The sequence below is a fragment of the Ascaphus truei genome, chromosome 14 (assembly GCF_040206685.1).
Source record: "Ascaphus truei isolate aAscTru1 chromosome 14, aAscTru1.hap1, whole genome shotgun sequence".
Lineage (NCBI taxonomy): Eukaryota > Metazoa > Chordata > Amphibia > Anura > Ascaphidae > Ascaphus > Ascaphus truei.
In genome coordinates, this window is record NC_134496.1 from 16730409 (window position 1) to 16746859 (window position 16451).

The 16451-nt window shown below is 54.7% G+C and overlaps 1 protein-coding gene across 2 annotated transcripts; it reads left to right on the forward strand.

Moving 5' to 3' along the window:
• The first annotated feature begins 385 nt into the window (after nucleotides 1-385).
• Nucleotides 386-15252, forward strand: LOC142465685 (forkhead box protein A4-B-like). Of its 2 annotated transcripts, none has more exons than XM_075569877.1 (3): nucleotides 386-435; nucleotides 9220-9336; nucleotides 13140-15252. In XM_075569877.1, the coding sequence occupies exons 2-3, from the start codon at nucleotides 9268-9270 to the stop codon at nucleotides 14262-14264; spliced, it is 1194 nt and encodes a 397-aa protein (XP_075425992.1). In that variant the 5' UTR covers nucleotides 386-435; nucleotides 9220-9267; the 3' UTR covers nucleotides 14265-15252. The 2 variants fall into 2 exon arrangements, with proteins under 2 accessions (XP_075425992.1, XP_075425991.1); XM_075569876.1 differs by lacking the exon at nucleotides 386-435 and adding an exon at nucleotides 5417-5577.
• Nucleotides 15253-16451: the final 1199 nt, after the last annotated feature.

The window sequence follows — 16451 nt, forward strand, 5'->3', positions numbered from 1 at the left end:
GGAGAGAGGTGGGGATGTGGGGGAGAGAGGTGGGGATGTGGGGGGCAGAGAGGTGGGGGTGTGTTGGGGGAGAGAGGTGGGGGGGGAGAGGTGAGGTGGGGGTGGAGAGAGGTGAGGTGGGGGGTGGGGGGAGAGGTGGGGTCATGATATGCTATATCATCCAGGATGGGCCTCCGCCGATTTAAACTTAACATGGCTAAAACAGAGCTCCTCATACTTCCTCCCAAACCTGGCCCTACTACCTCCTTCCACATTACTGTTGGAACTACTATAATTCACCCAGTAGCCCAAGCACGCTGCCTAGGGCTCACACGACTCCTCTCTCACATTCTCCTCTCACATTCAAAACTAATCTAAAACTGTCGCTTTTTCCTCCGCAATATTACAAAGATACGCCCGTTGCTCTGTTGCATGACTGCTAAAACTGACTCAGAGGTGGGGGTGTGGGGGGGAGAGAGGTGGGGGGGTGGGGGGGAGAGAGGTGGGGGTGTGGGGGGGAGAGAGGTGGGAGTGTGGGGGGGGGGGGAGAGAGGTGGGAGTGTGGGGGGGAGAGAGGTGGGAGTGTGGGGGGGAGAGGTGTGGGGGGGAGAGAGGTGGGGGGGGGGGGAGAGAGGTGGGGGTGTGGGGGGGAGAGAGGTGAGAGTGTGGGGGGGGGAGAGAGGTGGGAGTGTGGAAGGGGAGAGAGGTGGGAGTGTGGGGGGGGAGAGGCGGAGTGTGGGGGGGGGAGAGATGGGAGTGTGGGGGGAAGAAGTCGGAGTGTGGGGGGGGGGAGAAGTGGGAGTGTGGGGGGGAGAGAAGTGGGAGTGTAGGGGAGAGAGAAGTGGGAGTGTGGGGGGGAAGAGAGGTGGGGGTGTGGGGGGGGAGAGAGGTGGGAGTGTGGAAGGGGGGAGAGGTGGGAGTGTGGGGGGGAGAGAGGTGGGAGTGTGGGGGGAAGAAGTCGGAGTGTGGGGGGGGGAAGAAGTCGGAGTGTGGGGGGGGGGGGAGAAGTGGGAGTGTGGGGGGAGAGAAGTGGGAGTGTAGGGGAGAGAAAAGTGGGAGTGTGGGGGGGGAGAGAGGTGGGGGTGTGGGGGGGAGAGAGGTGGGGGTGTGGGGGGGAGAGAGGTGGGGGTGTGGGGGGGAGAGAGGTGGGAGTGTGGAGGGGGAGAGAGGTGGAGTGTGGGGGGGGGAGAGGTGGAGTGAGGGGGGGGGAGAGGCGGGAGTGTGGGGGGGGGAGAGGCGGGAGTGTGGGGGGGGGAGAGGTGGGGGTGTGTGGGGGGGGTGAGGTGGGAGTGTGGGGGGGGGAGAGATGGGAGTGTGGGGGGGGGGGAGGTGGGAGTGTGGGGGGGGAGATGTGGGAGTGTGGGGGGGGGAGGTGGTAGTGTGGGGGGGGGAGAGGTGGGAGTGTGGGGGGGAGAGGTGGGAGTGTGGGGGGGGAGAGGTGGGAGTGTGGGGGGGAAAGGTGTGAGTGTGGGGGGGAGAGAAGTGGGAGTGTGGGGGGGGAGAGAGGTGGGAGTGTGGGGGGGATAGAGGTGGGGGTGTTTTGGGGGAGAGAGGTGGGGGGGGAGAGAGGTGGGGGTGTTTTGGGGGAGAGAGGTGGGGGGGGGAGAGAGGTGGGGGGGGGAGAGAGGTGGGAGTGTGGGTGAGAGGTGGGAGAGAGATGGGAGTGGCGGGGGGGAGAGAGATGGGGAGTGGCGGGGGGAGAGAGATGGGGAGTGGGGTTAGAGAGGTGGGAGTTAGGGGAGAGAGGTGGGAGTGTGGGGGGAGAGAGGTGGGAGTGTGGGGGGAGAGGTGGAGTGTGGGGGGAGAGAGGTGGGAGTGTGGGGGGAGAGAGGTGGGAGTGTGGGGGGGAGAGAGGTGGGAGTGTGGGGGGGAGAGAGGTGGAGTGTGGGGGGGAGAGAGGTGGGAGTGTGGGGGGGAGAGAGGTGGGAGTGTGGGGGGGAGAGGGGGGGGAGAGAGGTGGGAGTGTGGGGGGGAGAGAGGTGGGAGTGTGGGGGGGGAGAGAAAGGTGGGAGTGTGGGGGGGAGAGAGGTGGGAGTGTGGGGGGGGAGAGAGGTGGGAGTGTGGGGGGGAGAGAGGTGGGGAGTGGGGGAGAGGTGGGGGTGTGGGGGGGGAGAGAGGTGGAGGGGTGGGGGGGAGAGAGGTGGGGGTGTGGGGGGGGAGAGAGGTGGGTGTGTGTGGGGGGGAGAGAGGTGGGGGTGTGGTGGGGGAGAGAGGTGGGAGTGTGGGGAGGGAGAGAGGTGGGGGGAGAGAGATGGGGAGTGGCGGGGGGGAGAGAGATGGGGAGTGGGGGGAGAGAGGTGGGAGTTAGGGAGGGGTGGGAGTGTGGGTGGGAGTGTGGGGGGGAAGAGAGAGGTGGGGATGTGGGGGGGAGAGAGGTGGGGGTGTGTGGGGGGGAGAGGTGGGTGGAGAGAGGTGAGGTGGGTGTGTGGGGGGTGGGGGGAGAGGTGGGGTCATGATATGCGATATCATCCAGGATGGGCCTCCGCCGATTTAAACTTAACATGGCTAAAACAGAGCTCCTCATACTTCCTCCCAAACCTGGCCCTACTACCTCCTTCCACATTACTGTTGGAAATATGATCATTCACCCAGTAGCCCAAGCACCCTGCCTAGGGGTCACACGACTCCTCTCTCACATTCAAAACTAATCTAAAACCTGTTGCTTTTTCCTCCGCAATATCACAAAGATACGCCCGTTCCTCTGTTGCATGACTGCTAAAACTCTGACTCAGAGGTGGGAGTGTGGGGGGAGAGGTGGGAGTGTGGGGGGGAGTGTGGTGGGGGTGTGGGGGGGAGAGAGGATGGGAATGTGGGGGGGGGGAGAGAGGTGGGAGTGTGGGGGGGAGAGAGGTGGGAATGTGGGGGGGGGGAGAGAGGTGGAGTGTGGGGGAGAGAGGTGGGGGTGTTTTGGGGGAGAGAGGTGGGGGAGAGAGGTGGGAGTGTGGGGGGGGGGGAGAGAGGTGGGAGTGTGGGGGAGTTTTGGGGGAGAGAGGTGGGAGTGTGGGGGAGAGAGGTGGGGGTGTTTTGGGGGAGAGAGGTGGGGGGGAGAGAGGTGGGGGGGAGAGAGGTGGGGCTGTGGGAGGGGGAGAGGTGGGGGTGTGGGAGGGGGAGAGGTGGGGGTGTGGGAGGGGGAGAGGTGGGGGTGTGGGGGGAGAGAGGTGGGGGTGTGGGGGGAGAGAGGTGGGGGGGTGGGGGGAGAGAGGTGGGGGGGGAGAGGTAGGGGTGTGGGGGGAGAGAAGTGGGTGCGAAAGAGGTGGGGTGTGGGGGGGAGAGGTAGGGGTGTGGGGGGAGAGGTAGGGGTGTGGGGGGGGGGGGGGGAGAGGTAGGAGTGTGGGGGGGGGGAGAGGTAGGGGTGTGGGGGTTGGAGAGGTAGGGGTGTGGGGGTTGGAGAGGTAGGGGTGTGGGGGGGGGGAGAGAGGTATGGGTGTGTGGGGAGAGAGAGAGGTATGGGTGTGGGGGGAAGAGAGGTATGGGTGTGGGGGGGGAGAGGTGGGAGTGTGGGGGCGGGAGAGAGGTGGGAGTGTGGGGGGAGAGAGGTGGTAGTGTGGGGGGGAGAGAGGTGGGGCTGGGGGGGATTGGTGGGGGTGTGGGGGGGAGAGGTGGGAGTTTGGGGGGGAGAGGTGGGAGTTTGGGGGGGAGAGGTGGGAGGGGGGAGAGGTGGGAGTTAGGGGGGGGGGAGAAGTGGGAGTTAGGGGGGCGGAGAGGTGGGAGTTAGGGAGGGGGGAGAGGTGGGAGTGTGGGGGGGGAGAGGTGGGAGTGTGGGGGGGAGAGGTGGGAGTGTGGGGGGGGGGAGACAGAGGTGGGGATGTGGGGGAGAGAGAGATGGGGATGTGGGGGGGAGAGAGGTGGGGGTGTGTGGGGGGAGAGAGGTGGGGGGGAGAGAGGTGGGGGTGGGGGGGCATTGGTGGGAGATTGGGGGGGGGAGAGGTGGAAGTTAGGGGGGGGGGAGAGGTGGGAGTTAGGTAGGGGGAGAGGTGGGAGTGTGGGGGGGAGAGGTGGGAGTGTGGGGGGGGGAGAGGTGAGGGGGAGAGAGATGTGGGGAGAGAGGTGGGGGGGAGAGGTGGAGGTGTGGGGGGGGAGAGAGGTGGGGGTGTGGGGGGGGGAGAGAGGTGGGGGTGTGGGGGGGGGGAGAGAGGTGGGAGTGTGGGGAGGGAGAGAGGTAGGGGGAGAGAGGTGGGAGTGTGGGGGGGGAGAGAGGTGGGGATGTGGGGGGGAGAGAGGTGGGGGTGTGTTGGGGGAGAGAGGTGGGGTGGAGAGGGGTGGGGGGGGGGTGAGGTGGGGGTGGAGAGAGGTGAGGTGGGTGTGTGGGGGGTGGGGGGAGAGAGGTGGGAGTGTGGGGGGGGAGAGAGGTGGGAGTGTGGGGGGGGGAGAGGTGGGGATGTGGCGGGGAGAGAGGTGGGGGGGGTGAGGTGGGGGTGGAGAGAGGTGGGGGTGTGTTGGGGGAGAGAGGTGGGGGTGATAGAGGTGGGGGTGGAGAGAGGTGAGGTGGGTGTGTGGGGGGTGGGGGGAGAGAGGTGGGAGTGTGGGGGGGGGGAGAGAGGTGGGGATGTGGGGGGGAGAGAGATGGGGATGTGGGGGGGAGAGAGGTGGGGGTGTGGGGGGCAGAGAGGTGGGAGTGTGGGGGGGAGAGAGGTGGGAGTGTGGGGGGGAGAGAGGTGGGAGTGTGGGGGGGAGAGAGGTGGGGGTGTGGGGGGGAGAGAGGTGGGAGTGTGGGGGGGAGAGAGGTGGGGGGGTGGGGGGGGAGAGAGGTGGGGGGGTGGGGAGGGGAGAGAGGTAGGGGGAGAGAGGTGGGAGTGTGGGGGGGGGAGAGAGTTGGGGATGTGGGGGGGAGAGAGGTGGGGGTGTGTTGGGGGAGAGAGGTGGGGTGGAGAGGGGTGGGGGGGGTGAGGTGGGGGGGTGAGGTGGGGTGGAGAGAGGTGAGGTGGGTGTGGGGGGTGGGGGGGAGAGAGGTGGGAGTGTGGGGAGGGAGAGAGGAGGAGTGTGGGGGGGAGAGGTGGGGATGTGGGGGGGAGAGAGGTGGGGGGGTGAGGTGGGGGTGGAGAGAGGTGAGGTGGGTGTGTGGGGGGGGGAGAGAGGTGGGCGTGTGTTGGGGGAGAGAGGTGGGGGGGGATAGAGGTGGGGGTGGAGAGAGGTGAGGTGGGTGTGTGGGGGGTGGGGGGGAGAGAGGTGGGGTGTGGGGGGGGGGGAGAGAGGTGGGGATGTGGGGGGGAGAGAGGTGGGGGTGTGTTGGGGGAGAGAGGTGGGGGGGGAGAGGTGAGGTGGGGGTGGAGAGAGGTGAGGTGGGGGGTGGGGGGAGAGGTGGGGTCATGATATGCTATATCATCCAGGATGGGCCTCCGCCGATTTAAACTTAACATGGCTAAAACAGAGCTCCTCATACTTCCTCCCAAACCTGGCCCTACTACCTCCTTCCACATTACTGTTGGAACTACGATAATTCACCCAGTAGCCCAAGCACGCTGCCTAGGGGTCACACGACTCCTCTCTCACATTCTCCTCTCACATTCAAAACTAATCTAAAACTGTCGCTTTTTCCTCCGCAATATTACAAAGATACGCCCGTTCCTCTGTTGCATGACTGCTAAAACTGACTCAGAGGTGGGGGTGTGGGGGGGAGAGAGGTGGGGGTGTGGGGGGCAGAGAGGTGGGAGTGTGGGGGGGGAGAGAGGTGGGAGTGTGGGGGGGAGAGAGGTGGGAGTGTGGGGGGGAGAGGTGGGAGTGTGGGGGGAGAGAGGTGGGGGTGTGGGGGGGAGAGAGGTGGGGGTGTGGGGGGGACAGAGGTGGGGGTGTGGGGGGGAGAGAGGTGGGGGTGTGGGGGGAGAGAGGTGGGGGTGTGGGGGGGAGAGAGGTGGGGGTGTGGGGGGGGAGAGAGGTGGGAGTGTGGGGGGGAGAGAGGTGGGAGTGTGGGGGGGAGAGAGGTGGGAGTGTGGGGGGGAGAGAGGTGGGAGTGTGGAAGGGGAGAGAGGTGGGAGTGTGGGGGGGGAGAGGTGGAGTGTGGGGGGGGAGAGATGGGAGTGTGGGGGGGGGAGAGGTGGGAGTGTGGGGGGGGGAGAGGTGGGAGTGTGGGGGGGGGGGAGAGGTGGGAGTGTGGGGGGGAGAGAGGTGGGAGTGTGGGGGGGGGGGAGAAGTGGGAGTGTGGGGGGGAGAGAAGTGGGAGTGTGGGGGGGGAGAGAAGTGGGAGTGTGGGGGAGAGAGAAGTGGGAGTGTGGGGGGGGAGAGAGGTGGGGGGTGTGGGGGGGAGAGAGGTGGGAGTGTGGAGGGGGAGAGAGGTGGAGTGTGGGGGGGGAGAGGCGGAGTGTGGGGGGGGGGAGAGGCGGGAGTGTGGGGGGGGGGGAGAGGCGGGAGTGTGGGGGGGGGGGGGAGAGGCGGGAGTGTGGGGGGGGAGAGGTGGGTGTGTGTGGGGGGGTGAGGTGGGGAGTGTGGGGGGGGAGAGATGGGAGTGTGGGGGGGGGAGGTGGGAGTGTGGGGGGGGAGAGGTGGGAGTGTGGGGGGGGAGAGGTGGGAGTGTGGGGGGGGGAGAGGTGGGAGTGTGGGGGGGAGAGGTGGGAGTGTGGGGGGGGGGGGGAGAGGTGGGAGTGTGGGGGGGAGAGAGGTGGGAGTGTTGGGGGGAGAGAAGTGGGAGTGTGGGGGGGGGAGAGAGGTGGGAGTGTAGGGGGGGAGAGAGGTGGGAGTGTGGTCGAGAGAGGTGGGGGTGTTTTGGGGGAGAGAGGTGGGGGGGAGAGAGGTGGGGGTGTTTTGGGGGAGAGAGGTGGGGGGGGAGAGAGGTGGGAGTGTGGGTGGGGGAGAGAGGTGGGAGTGTGGGGGGGAGAGAGGTGGGAGTGTGGGGGGGAGAGAGGTGGGAGTGTGGGGGGGAGAGAGGTGGGAGTGTGGGGGGGAGAGAGGTGGGGGGGTGGGGGGAGAGAGGTGGGGGTGTGGGGGGAGAGGTGGTGGTGTGGGGGGAGAAAGGCGGGGGGTGTGGGGGGGGAGAGAGGTGGGTGTGGGGGAGAGAGGTGGGGGTTTGTGGGGCAGTGGGGGGTTAGAGAGGTGGGGGTTGAGAGGTGGGGGTAGAGAGGTGGGGGTGAGAGAGGAGGGGTGTGGGGGGAGAGAGAGATGGGCAGGGACGTGAGGAGAGGTGGGGAAGGGGCGTAAGGGGGAGCGAGGTGGGCCGGGTGAGAGAGGTGGGGTGTGAGGAGAGAGGTGGGTGTGTATGGGCAGGTGGGAGCGAGAGGTGGAAGAGAAAGGTGGGGGTGTGGGAGAGATGGGGGTATGAGAGAGGGGGGGGGGCTCGCAAGGCTGCCGCTGGGTGATGGGGGAGGGGAAACTGTAGTCCTCGGAAAGCTGTCTGCGGCCCTGAACATTAGGTCACTTTGCCCCTACGTGGGACGGACCCTGTAATGTTATCTGTCCCTTTGTATTGATGGCCAGCCCCATACAGTTAGACACCTGTAGGAATACAATGCTTTGTGTTTGAAGTCCCTGCACCCCCCACATGATGTGCTTTCTACCAGGGCGGGGCAATTCTATTACACCTGAGATACAGGGCAGTGAGGCCCAAAGCTGCTGCTGGGACCTGAAGCCCCCTCTGTGATTATTCCCATTATCTCTAGGTTTGTCCCCTGCCTGGGACCCTATTAACTCCAGCAAAGCATCACGCCATTAACCCCAGTGTGAATCTATTATACGCAGAGCAGTGTGTATCTGTATTATACACAGAGCAGCGTGTGTATCTGTATTATATGCAGAGCAGTGTGTGTATCTGTATTATACACAGAGCAGTGTGTGTGTCTGTATTATACGCAGAGCAGTGTGTATCTGTATTATACACAGAGCAGTGTGTATCTGTATTATACACAGAGCAGCGTGTATCTGTATTATACACAGAGCAGCATGTATCTGTATTATACACAGAGCAGCGTGTATCTGTATTATACACAGAGCAGCGTGTATCTGTATTATACACAGAGCAGTGTGTATCTGTGTTATACACAGAGCAGCGTGTGTATCTACAATACGCAGGAGAAGGGTATGTTGTGACTGTTGGTATGTTGCTTATATACAAGTTCTCTTGCGCTCCTCATTGTTCTGTAATCCCCTTTTCTGTGCCGCGTCCTTCTGTTCTGTTTTAGTATCTGTATTCTATTCATGTATATTACATGCTACAGTGTGTTTGTTATATGCAATAGAGTGTGCATTATATGCAGAGTAATGTGCATTATATGCAGAGGGGTAAAAGGGTTAATTCAACTTGTTAGCCCAGGAAGCAAGTGACTTTGTGGTTATTAGCCAGGAATGAGGTGTGAAGCTCTTACCTTATTCTAACTTCCACCCTTGGGAGATGTTCTTATAAGAGGGTGGCCTTATAACAGGGGTTCCTCCTATAGACAGCGCAGATTGGCCCCTGTGAGAAGTTCTTTATATAATGGAGGCTATCCTCATATAAAGGAGCACTGCGGGGGTGTTCTTATAAGGGTATAAAGGTGGTTCATAGGATTCAACCAAAAGGCTCCCTTATTCTGTACTCACTGGGAACATAGATTAGGCTGGAAAAATGTAACCCAGGGGTAAGCGTGTCCCTTCATAGGCCATTCAATTGTAAGGGACTGTTCTTACTATTGGGGTTCCCCTTTTATGAAGGGGTTAGGGATCAGAAGATGATTTTATAAGTGGAGATCCAAGACCCTACGGAATGAACCTGACAGGGCTGAGAGGAGATGTTCTTATAAGGGGGGGTGGGGGGTGTTCTTATAACAGGGGCTTCTCCCATAGGAAGGAGAGGTTCCTATGATGGTCCTACTGGACTTTCATGTCGTGACTGTGAGGAGAAGTTCTTCGAAAAGCGGGGTGTCCTTATAAGAGGGATTCCCACCCTACAGATGTCCTATTAAGAGACAGGAAGAGCCTCTTCACAATGCATTTTAGGAATGAAAATGCCACCTTAAGGTCTCATTGAGGAAGTGGAACTACTTGATCCCATTAGCATTTTGATGAGACGGGATGGGGTGAGTGAAAAAAAACCCAAGGGCAGGGGGTAGGGGGTGGGGGTCCATGCTGAATCCCTTTGTGCTGAAGTGATTTAGCTCTGCAGGTAGCCAGTGGAAGAGGTCAGAGAGACAGGAGGGAGAAGGGAGGGGTCACTTATGGGATAGGACCTATTCAAATGACCTATGGGGACGTCTTTAAAAGTCTCAAGGGAGGCACACACAGAGTCAAACCCCAAAAGGGCTTAACTCAAGAATACACATCTGTATTATCTACTCACAGTTACTGTGGTGAGGGACCTCAACTCAACCAGACTCTGGGCTCCAGACCATGCTCAACAGAGTCAAGTTGGAGATCAAAGACCCTATGGATTGGAATACCCTATACACAGACAGCGAGGTGAGCTACCTTCCTTCCCCCTATATACCACCCCCCCCCCTCAATGTATACAGGACACCCTAACTTCTCAATGCCGACACCTGTGATCTCCCTTTCCTGGTAGGCCAGATGCCGTCAGAGATAATGATGGAAATGTTGGAATCGTCCGAAAAATTGGTCTTTTGTGTGTGTCTATATTGTATAACATATACCTATATCTATATATACGTCTGCTGTGTATCTATCTGCCTGTTTCTCTATATATATCTTCTAAAGGCGTTATAATGTGTAATATATGTGTGTGTGTGTGTGTGTTTTTATCTAGTTATCTCTCCATCTACATAGTGTGTGTATCTATATCTATTCTCATCCAAACGGACCCTTTTTAGCGCAATATTTTCTGAATAAAAAATGTGACGCTTCTCAAAATAAGAATATTTGAGCAAAAATAGCTAAGAATTTGCCGTGGAAATCCCTCTTCTCCCACATTCCATCCTCCAGTGGATTTCCATGTAGGATATTCTGTATAGTGTGTATATGTAGAAACCTTGTATGAAGATAAAGATCTTTTGCAGACACCATTACCCGGAGTGACCCCCGAATCTGAATTAAAACATTAACCCCTCTGTTGCTGGTTCATGAATGCACAGTCTCATTGTATCGCTGTTTCTCTTATGGGGGTCTCTAATGGGGGGTCTTCCAGTGCAAAGTCCAAGAAGCCATAGAACTCAAAGACTGCTATTATATATAATATATAGCAATGCTGGTACAGTATATTGAAGTCCCACCTTGCAACATCTATAGGATTTCCCCTAAAGAGAAAGCACTCCGCCATGTTACGCTTTGCTTGACGCCTGTACTGTCTGTCTGATAGAGTAAGATGTTTAATGGGTTTGCAAATTCAGTCCCAAAATCATGTCCTAAATAAATGGGGGATTTCTAATAAGGAAAAGTAGAAGGGGTTTCAAGTAAGATCGTACATGGGAATAGTAATAGGGAGAGTATATGGGCCTTCTAAAGGGCATTTCCAAGGAAATAGGATTTTGAATTGGAAAAATCAACGGGATTATTATATATGTAATTATTTATTTTTTTCTAGTAAGGGAGAGTAAAGGGGATTTCTAATTTGGGAAAGTATAAGGATTTGTATGGTGGGAAAATTGGATGTTTAATATGGGAAAATATATTGGATTTCTAATAGGGGAAAATATATTGGATTTCCAGTAAGCAAAGTTAAATGTGGATTTTTAATATGGGAAAGTATGTGGAATTTTTAATATGATAGTGTATGGGATTCTTAATAAGGAGATCATTTGGGAAATTTTAATAGGGGACAGTATATGGGATTTCTAATGGGGAAGAATGAACGGGATTTTTTTATATGAGAAATAGAAATGAAGGGGGAAGTATATTGGATTTATAATTAGAAAAAATCTATGGGATTGTGTAATGCAGAAAAGATATATGGGATTTCTAATTAGAAAAGATATACTGTATATGGGATTATGTAATACAGAAAAGATATATGGGATTTTTAATTAGAAAAGATATATATGGGACTGTATAATACAGAAAAGAAATATGGAATTTCTAATAGGCAGAGTAAAGGGAATTTTAATAGAGGAAAGTACTGTATATAGGTTTTTAATAGGGGAAAGTATATGGGCTTTCTAAAAGAAAGGGTAAAGGGTATTTCTAGTAAGTAAAGCTAAATGGGATGTTTAATATGGGATTTCTAATATAGGGAAATATATGTGAGTTCCAGTAAGCAAAGGTAAATGGGGATTATTAATATGAGTGTATGGGATTCTTAATAGGGAGACCATGTGGAAGTTTAAATAGGGGACAGTACAGTATATGGGATTTCTAATGGGGAAGCGTAATTGGGATTTTTAATATGGGAAATTATATGGTATTTCTTAAAGAGAGGGTAATGGGTATTTCTAGTAAGTCAAACTAAATGGGATTTTAATAGAGGAAAGTGTATGGGATTCATAAAGAGATTAGTTTACGGGGTTTCTAATAGCAATATTATATATGATTTCTAATAGGGATATTATATGAGATTTGTAATAGGCAGAGCAGGGGCGGCCAACGCCAATTCCCGAGGGCAGCGGACAGGTCAGGGTTTCAGGATATCCCTGCTTCAGCACAGATACAGTCTTCAACTGAGCCACTGATTGAGACACCTGTGCTGAAGCAGGGATATCCTGAAAACCTGACCAGTTGGCAGCCCTTGAGGACTGGAGTTGGCCACCCATGCGTTAGAGCAGCGGTGCGCAAAGTGGGGGGGCGCTAGATTCGTTGCAGGGGGTGCGGGGTTTACACAGGCCCTGCGCGATTCCTCAAAGCATTTAAATTAATGCCGGGGGGGGCGGGGAGGGGCTGGCTGCAAGGACGGCTCCTGGTGACACGGCGTCATTAGTCTTGTGACGTCTCGTTGCCATGGCGTCATGACGCCAGGACGTCTGAGTCAAGATAAGCAGGGGGGGAAGCGAGGAGAGGGACAGCCGGCAGGGGGGGAGCGAGGAGAGGGACAGCCGGCAGGGGGGGAGCGAGGAGAGGGACAGCCGGCAGGGGGGGGGAGCGAGGAGAGGGACAGCCGGCAGGGGGGTGCAGGGGAAAAAGATTGTGCTCCCCTGAGTTAGAGTATATAGCAGGGGTGACCAAACTGGGGGGCGCTAGATTTTCTGGGGGGTGGGGGGTGCGGCAGTTATAGAGGTCCCGCGCTCTCCCCCCAGGCATTTAAATTAAATGCCGGGGGACCGCGCGAGGCCTCTATAATACACTTACCTTCCCGTGACGTCCTGGTAACCCGGCGTCAATCACGTTACCATGGCGACGTGACATCACATGACCCCGCGCGCCATTTGATGCCGGGGGCGAGGCGCCGAGGAGAGCAGGCAGGGGTGCGCACGGGGAAATGTTTGCGCACCCCTGGTATATAGGATTTCTACTAGGGAGATTTAGGGGAATTTTAATAGAGAGAGTATATCAGATGTATAGTAAGGAGAGTATATTGTTTTTCTAACATGGAGGGTAAATGCGAAATGTACAAACAGACAATGATTTGGGATTGGCTCTCACACCCCCACCTCAGTGCCAGGGCAGAGGTGGGGTTTGGCTGTCTGTCCAGGGCCAGAATTTAGATAGGAGAGTAATTAACAGACAATTAATCGCTTGTTGTTATTCATGGGGACTCTGTATATTGTAGCCATAGACGTACATTTGGGAGCATTGGGGAAGATGTCGGGAGGGTTACAGTTTGGGGGAGAGACATAGGGAGCTGAGGAAGTCATTCACGCAGAATGTTCCAATTCCTTTATGTATATTACCAGCAGCAAAGGAACATGCCACACTGCATAATGATGTCGAGTAGCTACGCACTGATAATGAACATGCTGCACTGTACAATGATGCCGAGTATCTCTATACGCTGATAGGGAACACATTGTGCTGTATAATGATGCCGAGCGCCTCGATACACTGATACTGTGTATGCCATTTGTAATCATTGTTATAGAACTTAAGATAAGTTCATTCGTTTTGCATTCCAGGCCTAAAAGCCTAACTGCGTAAAATCTCCATTTCAAATATCCCAGAATAAGCTGCACAAGCTGCTTTTTTCAATGTTATTTCCAATGTTGCAATGATCAGCGCTGAGATATTTGAAGAGCTCAACGGCGACCATCTTTAATAATCCTGGGAGAAAATGTTTTTACATTAATATTTCTCTAGAGCTGAAAACAATGTTTATTTTTATTTTTTTTAACTGGTTAAGTGAGACAGTCACCTTAATCTCTTTATCTTCCTGTTGTGTTTAGGTGTATTCTGGGATACACAACATGAGTAATGGCCTATCAAGCAGCTCCTTCTTGCCAGGTGATGTCCCCACAGTGACACCAAGCATGGCCTATTTGAACAGTGGCCTAGCAGGGCCTGTGACCAGCATCCAGAGCAACTTGGGCTCTATTGGCTCCATGACCCAGGGTATAGGGAGCCACCTGGCATCTTCATCCTCCTCCTCGGCCTATCCGTTGGGCTACTGCCAAGGAGAAACTGAATTCCAGAGGGATCCTCGGGCATATCGTAGAAGCTACTCTCACGCCAAGCCCCCTTACTCCTACATTTCGCTCATCACAATGGCCATCCAGCAATCGAACAACAAGATGATGACGTTGAATGAGATTTACCAGTGGATCACCGACCTCTTTCCGTACTACCGGCAGAACCAGCAGCGGTGGCAGAACTCTATCCGTCACTCATTGTCCTTCAATGACTGCTTCATCAAGGTCCCGCGTTCTCCAGAGAAGCCAGGGAAAGGGTCCTATTGGACCCTCCACCCTGATTCGGGCAACATGTTCGAGAACGGTTGCTACCTGAGGAGGCAGAAGAGGTTCAAGTGCGAGAGGGCCAGGTCTGGGGATGGGGAAAAGAAATTGGGCAAGGTTGGAGAGGAGGCCGGAGGGAGCTTGAGGGAGACTTCGGTTGGTTACGATGAGTGCTCCTCGTCTCGGTCACCAAAAGCCGGAATCAATGGAGGGGAGAGGGACTCAACTGTGGTCGGCATTCCTCAACCAGCTGGGCCTTCTCCTGCAGGCGTCAGCCCTGCGTCTGATCAAGCGGGGTCAACATCCCAGCTCCTTTACCCCCTGGGCCTCTCTGCTGAGGGTTACCTCGGCATGGTTGGGGAAGATGCCCAGTTGAAGCATGATCCATTCTCCGGAAGACATCCCTTTTCCATCACCCACCTGATGTCTTCTGACCAAGACCAACCCTACTCCTCCAAAATGGAGATGTGCCCCACGTCTGATCACCTTGTCCACTACCCCAACTACAGCCCTGACTACCATAACATGGTACCCAAACCTGGACTGGACATGTCAACATCGGCCAACGATACTAGTTATTATGCCATGTACTCCAGACCCATCCTCAGCTCCCTCTAATACCGAAGACTCTCTAAAGCGGTTTATTAAGACACTTCCTGCTACACCCACTGAAAGTGTTCCGTGGTATAGCACCATCTCTGCAGCTCTTCGTAACTTAACATCTTGATTACATTTACCAAGGCCAATTTAAGCCTGCCCAATAACAGACACATAAGCCTTTTAGAAGATGATGGTGATGCCACGAGTCAGAAGATGCAGTGATCAGGATTCTAATCTAGTCTCTAGAACAGGGGTAGCCAATCCAGTCCTCAAGGGTCCCCAACAGATTAAGTTATAAGGATATCCCTGCTTCAGCACAAGTGGATCACAGTCTTCCAATGAGCCACCTGTGCTGAGGCAGGGGTATCCTTTATAAACTGACCAGTTTGTGGCCCTTGAAGACTGGAGTTTGCCACTCGTGCTGTAGGATATTGATCAGCAGGGAAATACATGTAAAATGGCAATCTGTACAAATATATATATATATATATATTTAGGATCGGCTGTGTGGCACTGTCCTTACAAACCAGGAGTTCTTATCTTATATATATTGGCAGGGGACGCACCATTTCCACACTTTCTGTAGGGATTTGTGTTTATCAAGTTGCACACTGGAGGGTTTTACTTTTTTTTTTAAATTGCCAAATAAAATTTGCATAAGTGAATTTATAGAGAGGGGGGGGGGTCTGCACAATTTCATTCTTCATCGTTCGGATTTTAGAGAAAATAAATAATAACACAATGTTGAAGCTTTGGTGAATTCCTTTTAAAAAGGAAATCGGCGAATGGATTAAGCAATAAGACACCAACATCTTCAAGTGTTTAATCAAGTGCTGATTTTTTGCAATATTGTCTTAAAATATGTATATAACGTTACAGTTTTTGGCTGTTGAATATTTAAATTGACATGGCATTTTTGTTTTAAAAGACATCAATTATAAAAAAAAATCTATGTTTTATCATTGTTTGTTTCACATAAAACGTGCGCTATTTTTCTCGTGTCCGTGGTGTCCGATATTAATATATAAATTGTTTCATTAGATTTATTTTGACTTTTGTGTCTTAATTACTGGATAGATGTGAATGACATATAAGGGACACAGACAGAAGGGAGCAATGAGCCTGTCCCTCCCCCCGCAGGGTGACACAGACAGAAGGGAGCTATGAGTCTGTCCCTCTCCCCGCAGGGTGACACAGTCAGAAGGGAGCTATTAGTCTGTCCCTCCCTCCGCAGGGTGACAGTGACACAGACAGAAGGGAGCTATGAGTCTCTCCCTCCGCAGGGTGACACAGTCAGAAGGGAGCTATGAGTCTCTCCCTCCGCAGGGGGACACAGTGATACAGACATAAGGGAGCTAGGCGTCTGTCCCTCCCCCCGCAGGGTGACACAGTGACACAGACAGAAGGGCTTTTCATGCTTAAAGTAAGGATTGATTAACAAACCCAAATGCTCCTTCTAAATAATTTAGGATATTGGTTTTCACTCTGTCCCTCCCCAAATAAGAGCCCGACCTCGCACTGTGTTCTCACCCTACTGTGAGATTTTAAACAAGGCCAGAGATCCTGAGCAAACAAGCAGTTTAAACAGGTGTGTGTGTATAGGGGGAGGTAACGCTTATAGGGGGTTATTCATTAAACCGTGATAGTGCAGATTGGGGTAGTATTGCATAGAAGTCAATAGTTTCCATGCAATAGTGACCTAATCAGCACTATCACAGTATCACGAGTACATGCATATTTAGCAGACACTGTACCTATTTCTTATGCCCAGGACCTTATTAAACCAGGGGCTCTTCTTGTGAGAGCAGAGGAGCGCCCCACTGCCGGATTCCCATTGGATGAAGCTCGGAACCTTCAGCTGGTTACAACAGCCTGTAGATCAGTGACTGATCTGATAATAATAATAGCATGTTCTTGTATAGCGCTGCTAGGTTTACGTAGCACTTTACAGAGACATTTTGCAGGCGCAGGTCCCTGCCCCGTGGAGCTTACAATCTATGTTTTGGTGCCTGAGGCACAGGGAGATAAAGTGACTTGCCCAAGGTCACAAGGAGCCGACACCGGGAATTGAACCAGTTTCCCCTGCTTCACACTCCGTGCCAGTCAGTGTCTGTCTGGTAGCTTGGTCCCTGCTGGCTGCTGCAGGGACAGAGGCTGCGAGGGGCTGCGCCGTCAGTTTTTCCAGCAGACTGGAACATTGTGCTC

Bases quoted from the DNA above. Each gene is read 5' to 3' on its own strand.
- LOC142465685 (XM_075569877.1), top strand. From the start codon at position 9,268: ATGCTCAACAGAGTCAAGTTGGAGATCAAAGACCCTATGGATTGGAAT. The intron at 9,337-13,139 runs GTGAGCTACCTT...TGTTGTGTTTAG, and splicing joins CCCTATACACAGACAGCGAG to GTGTATTCTGGGATACACAA.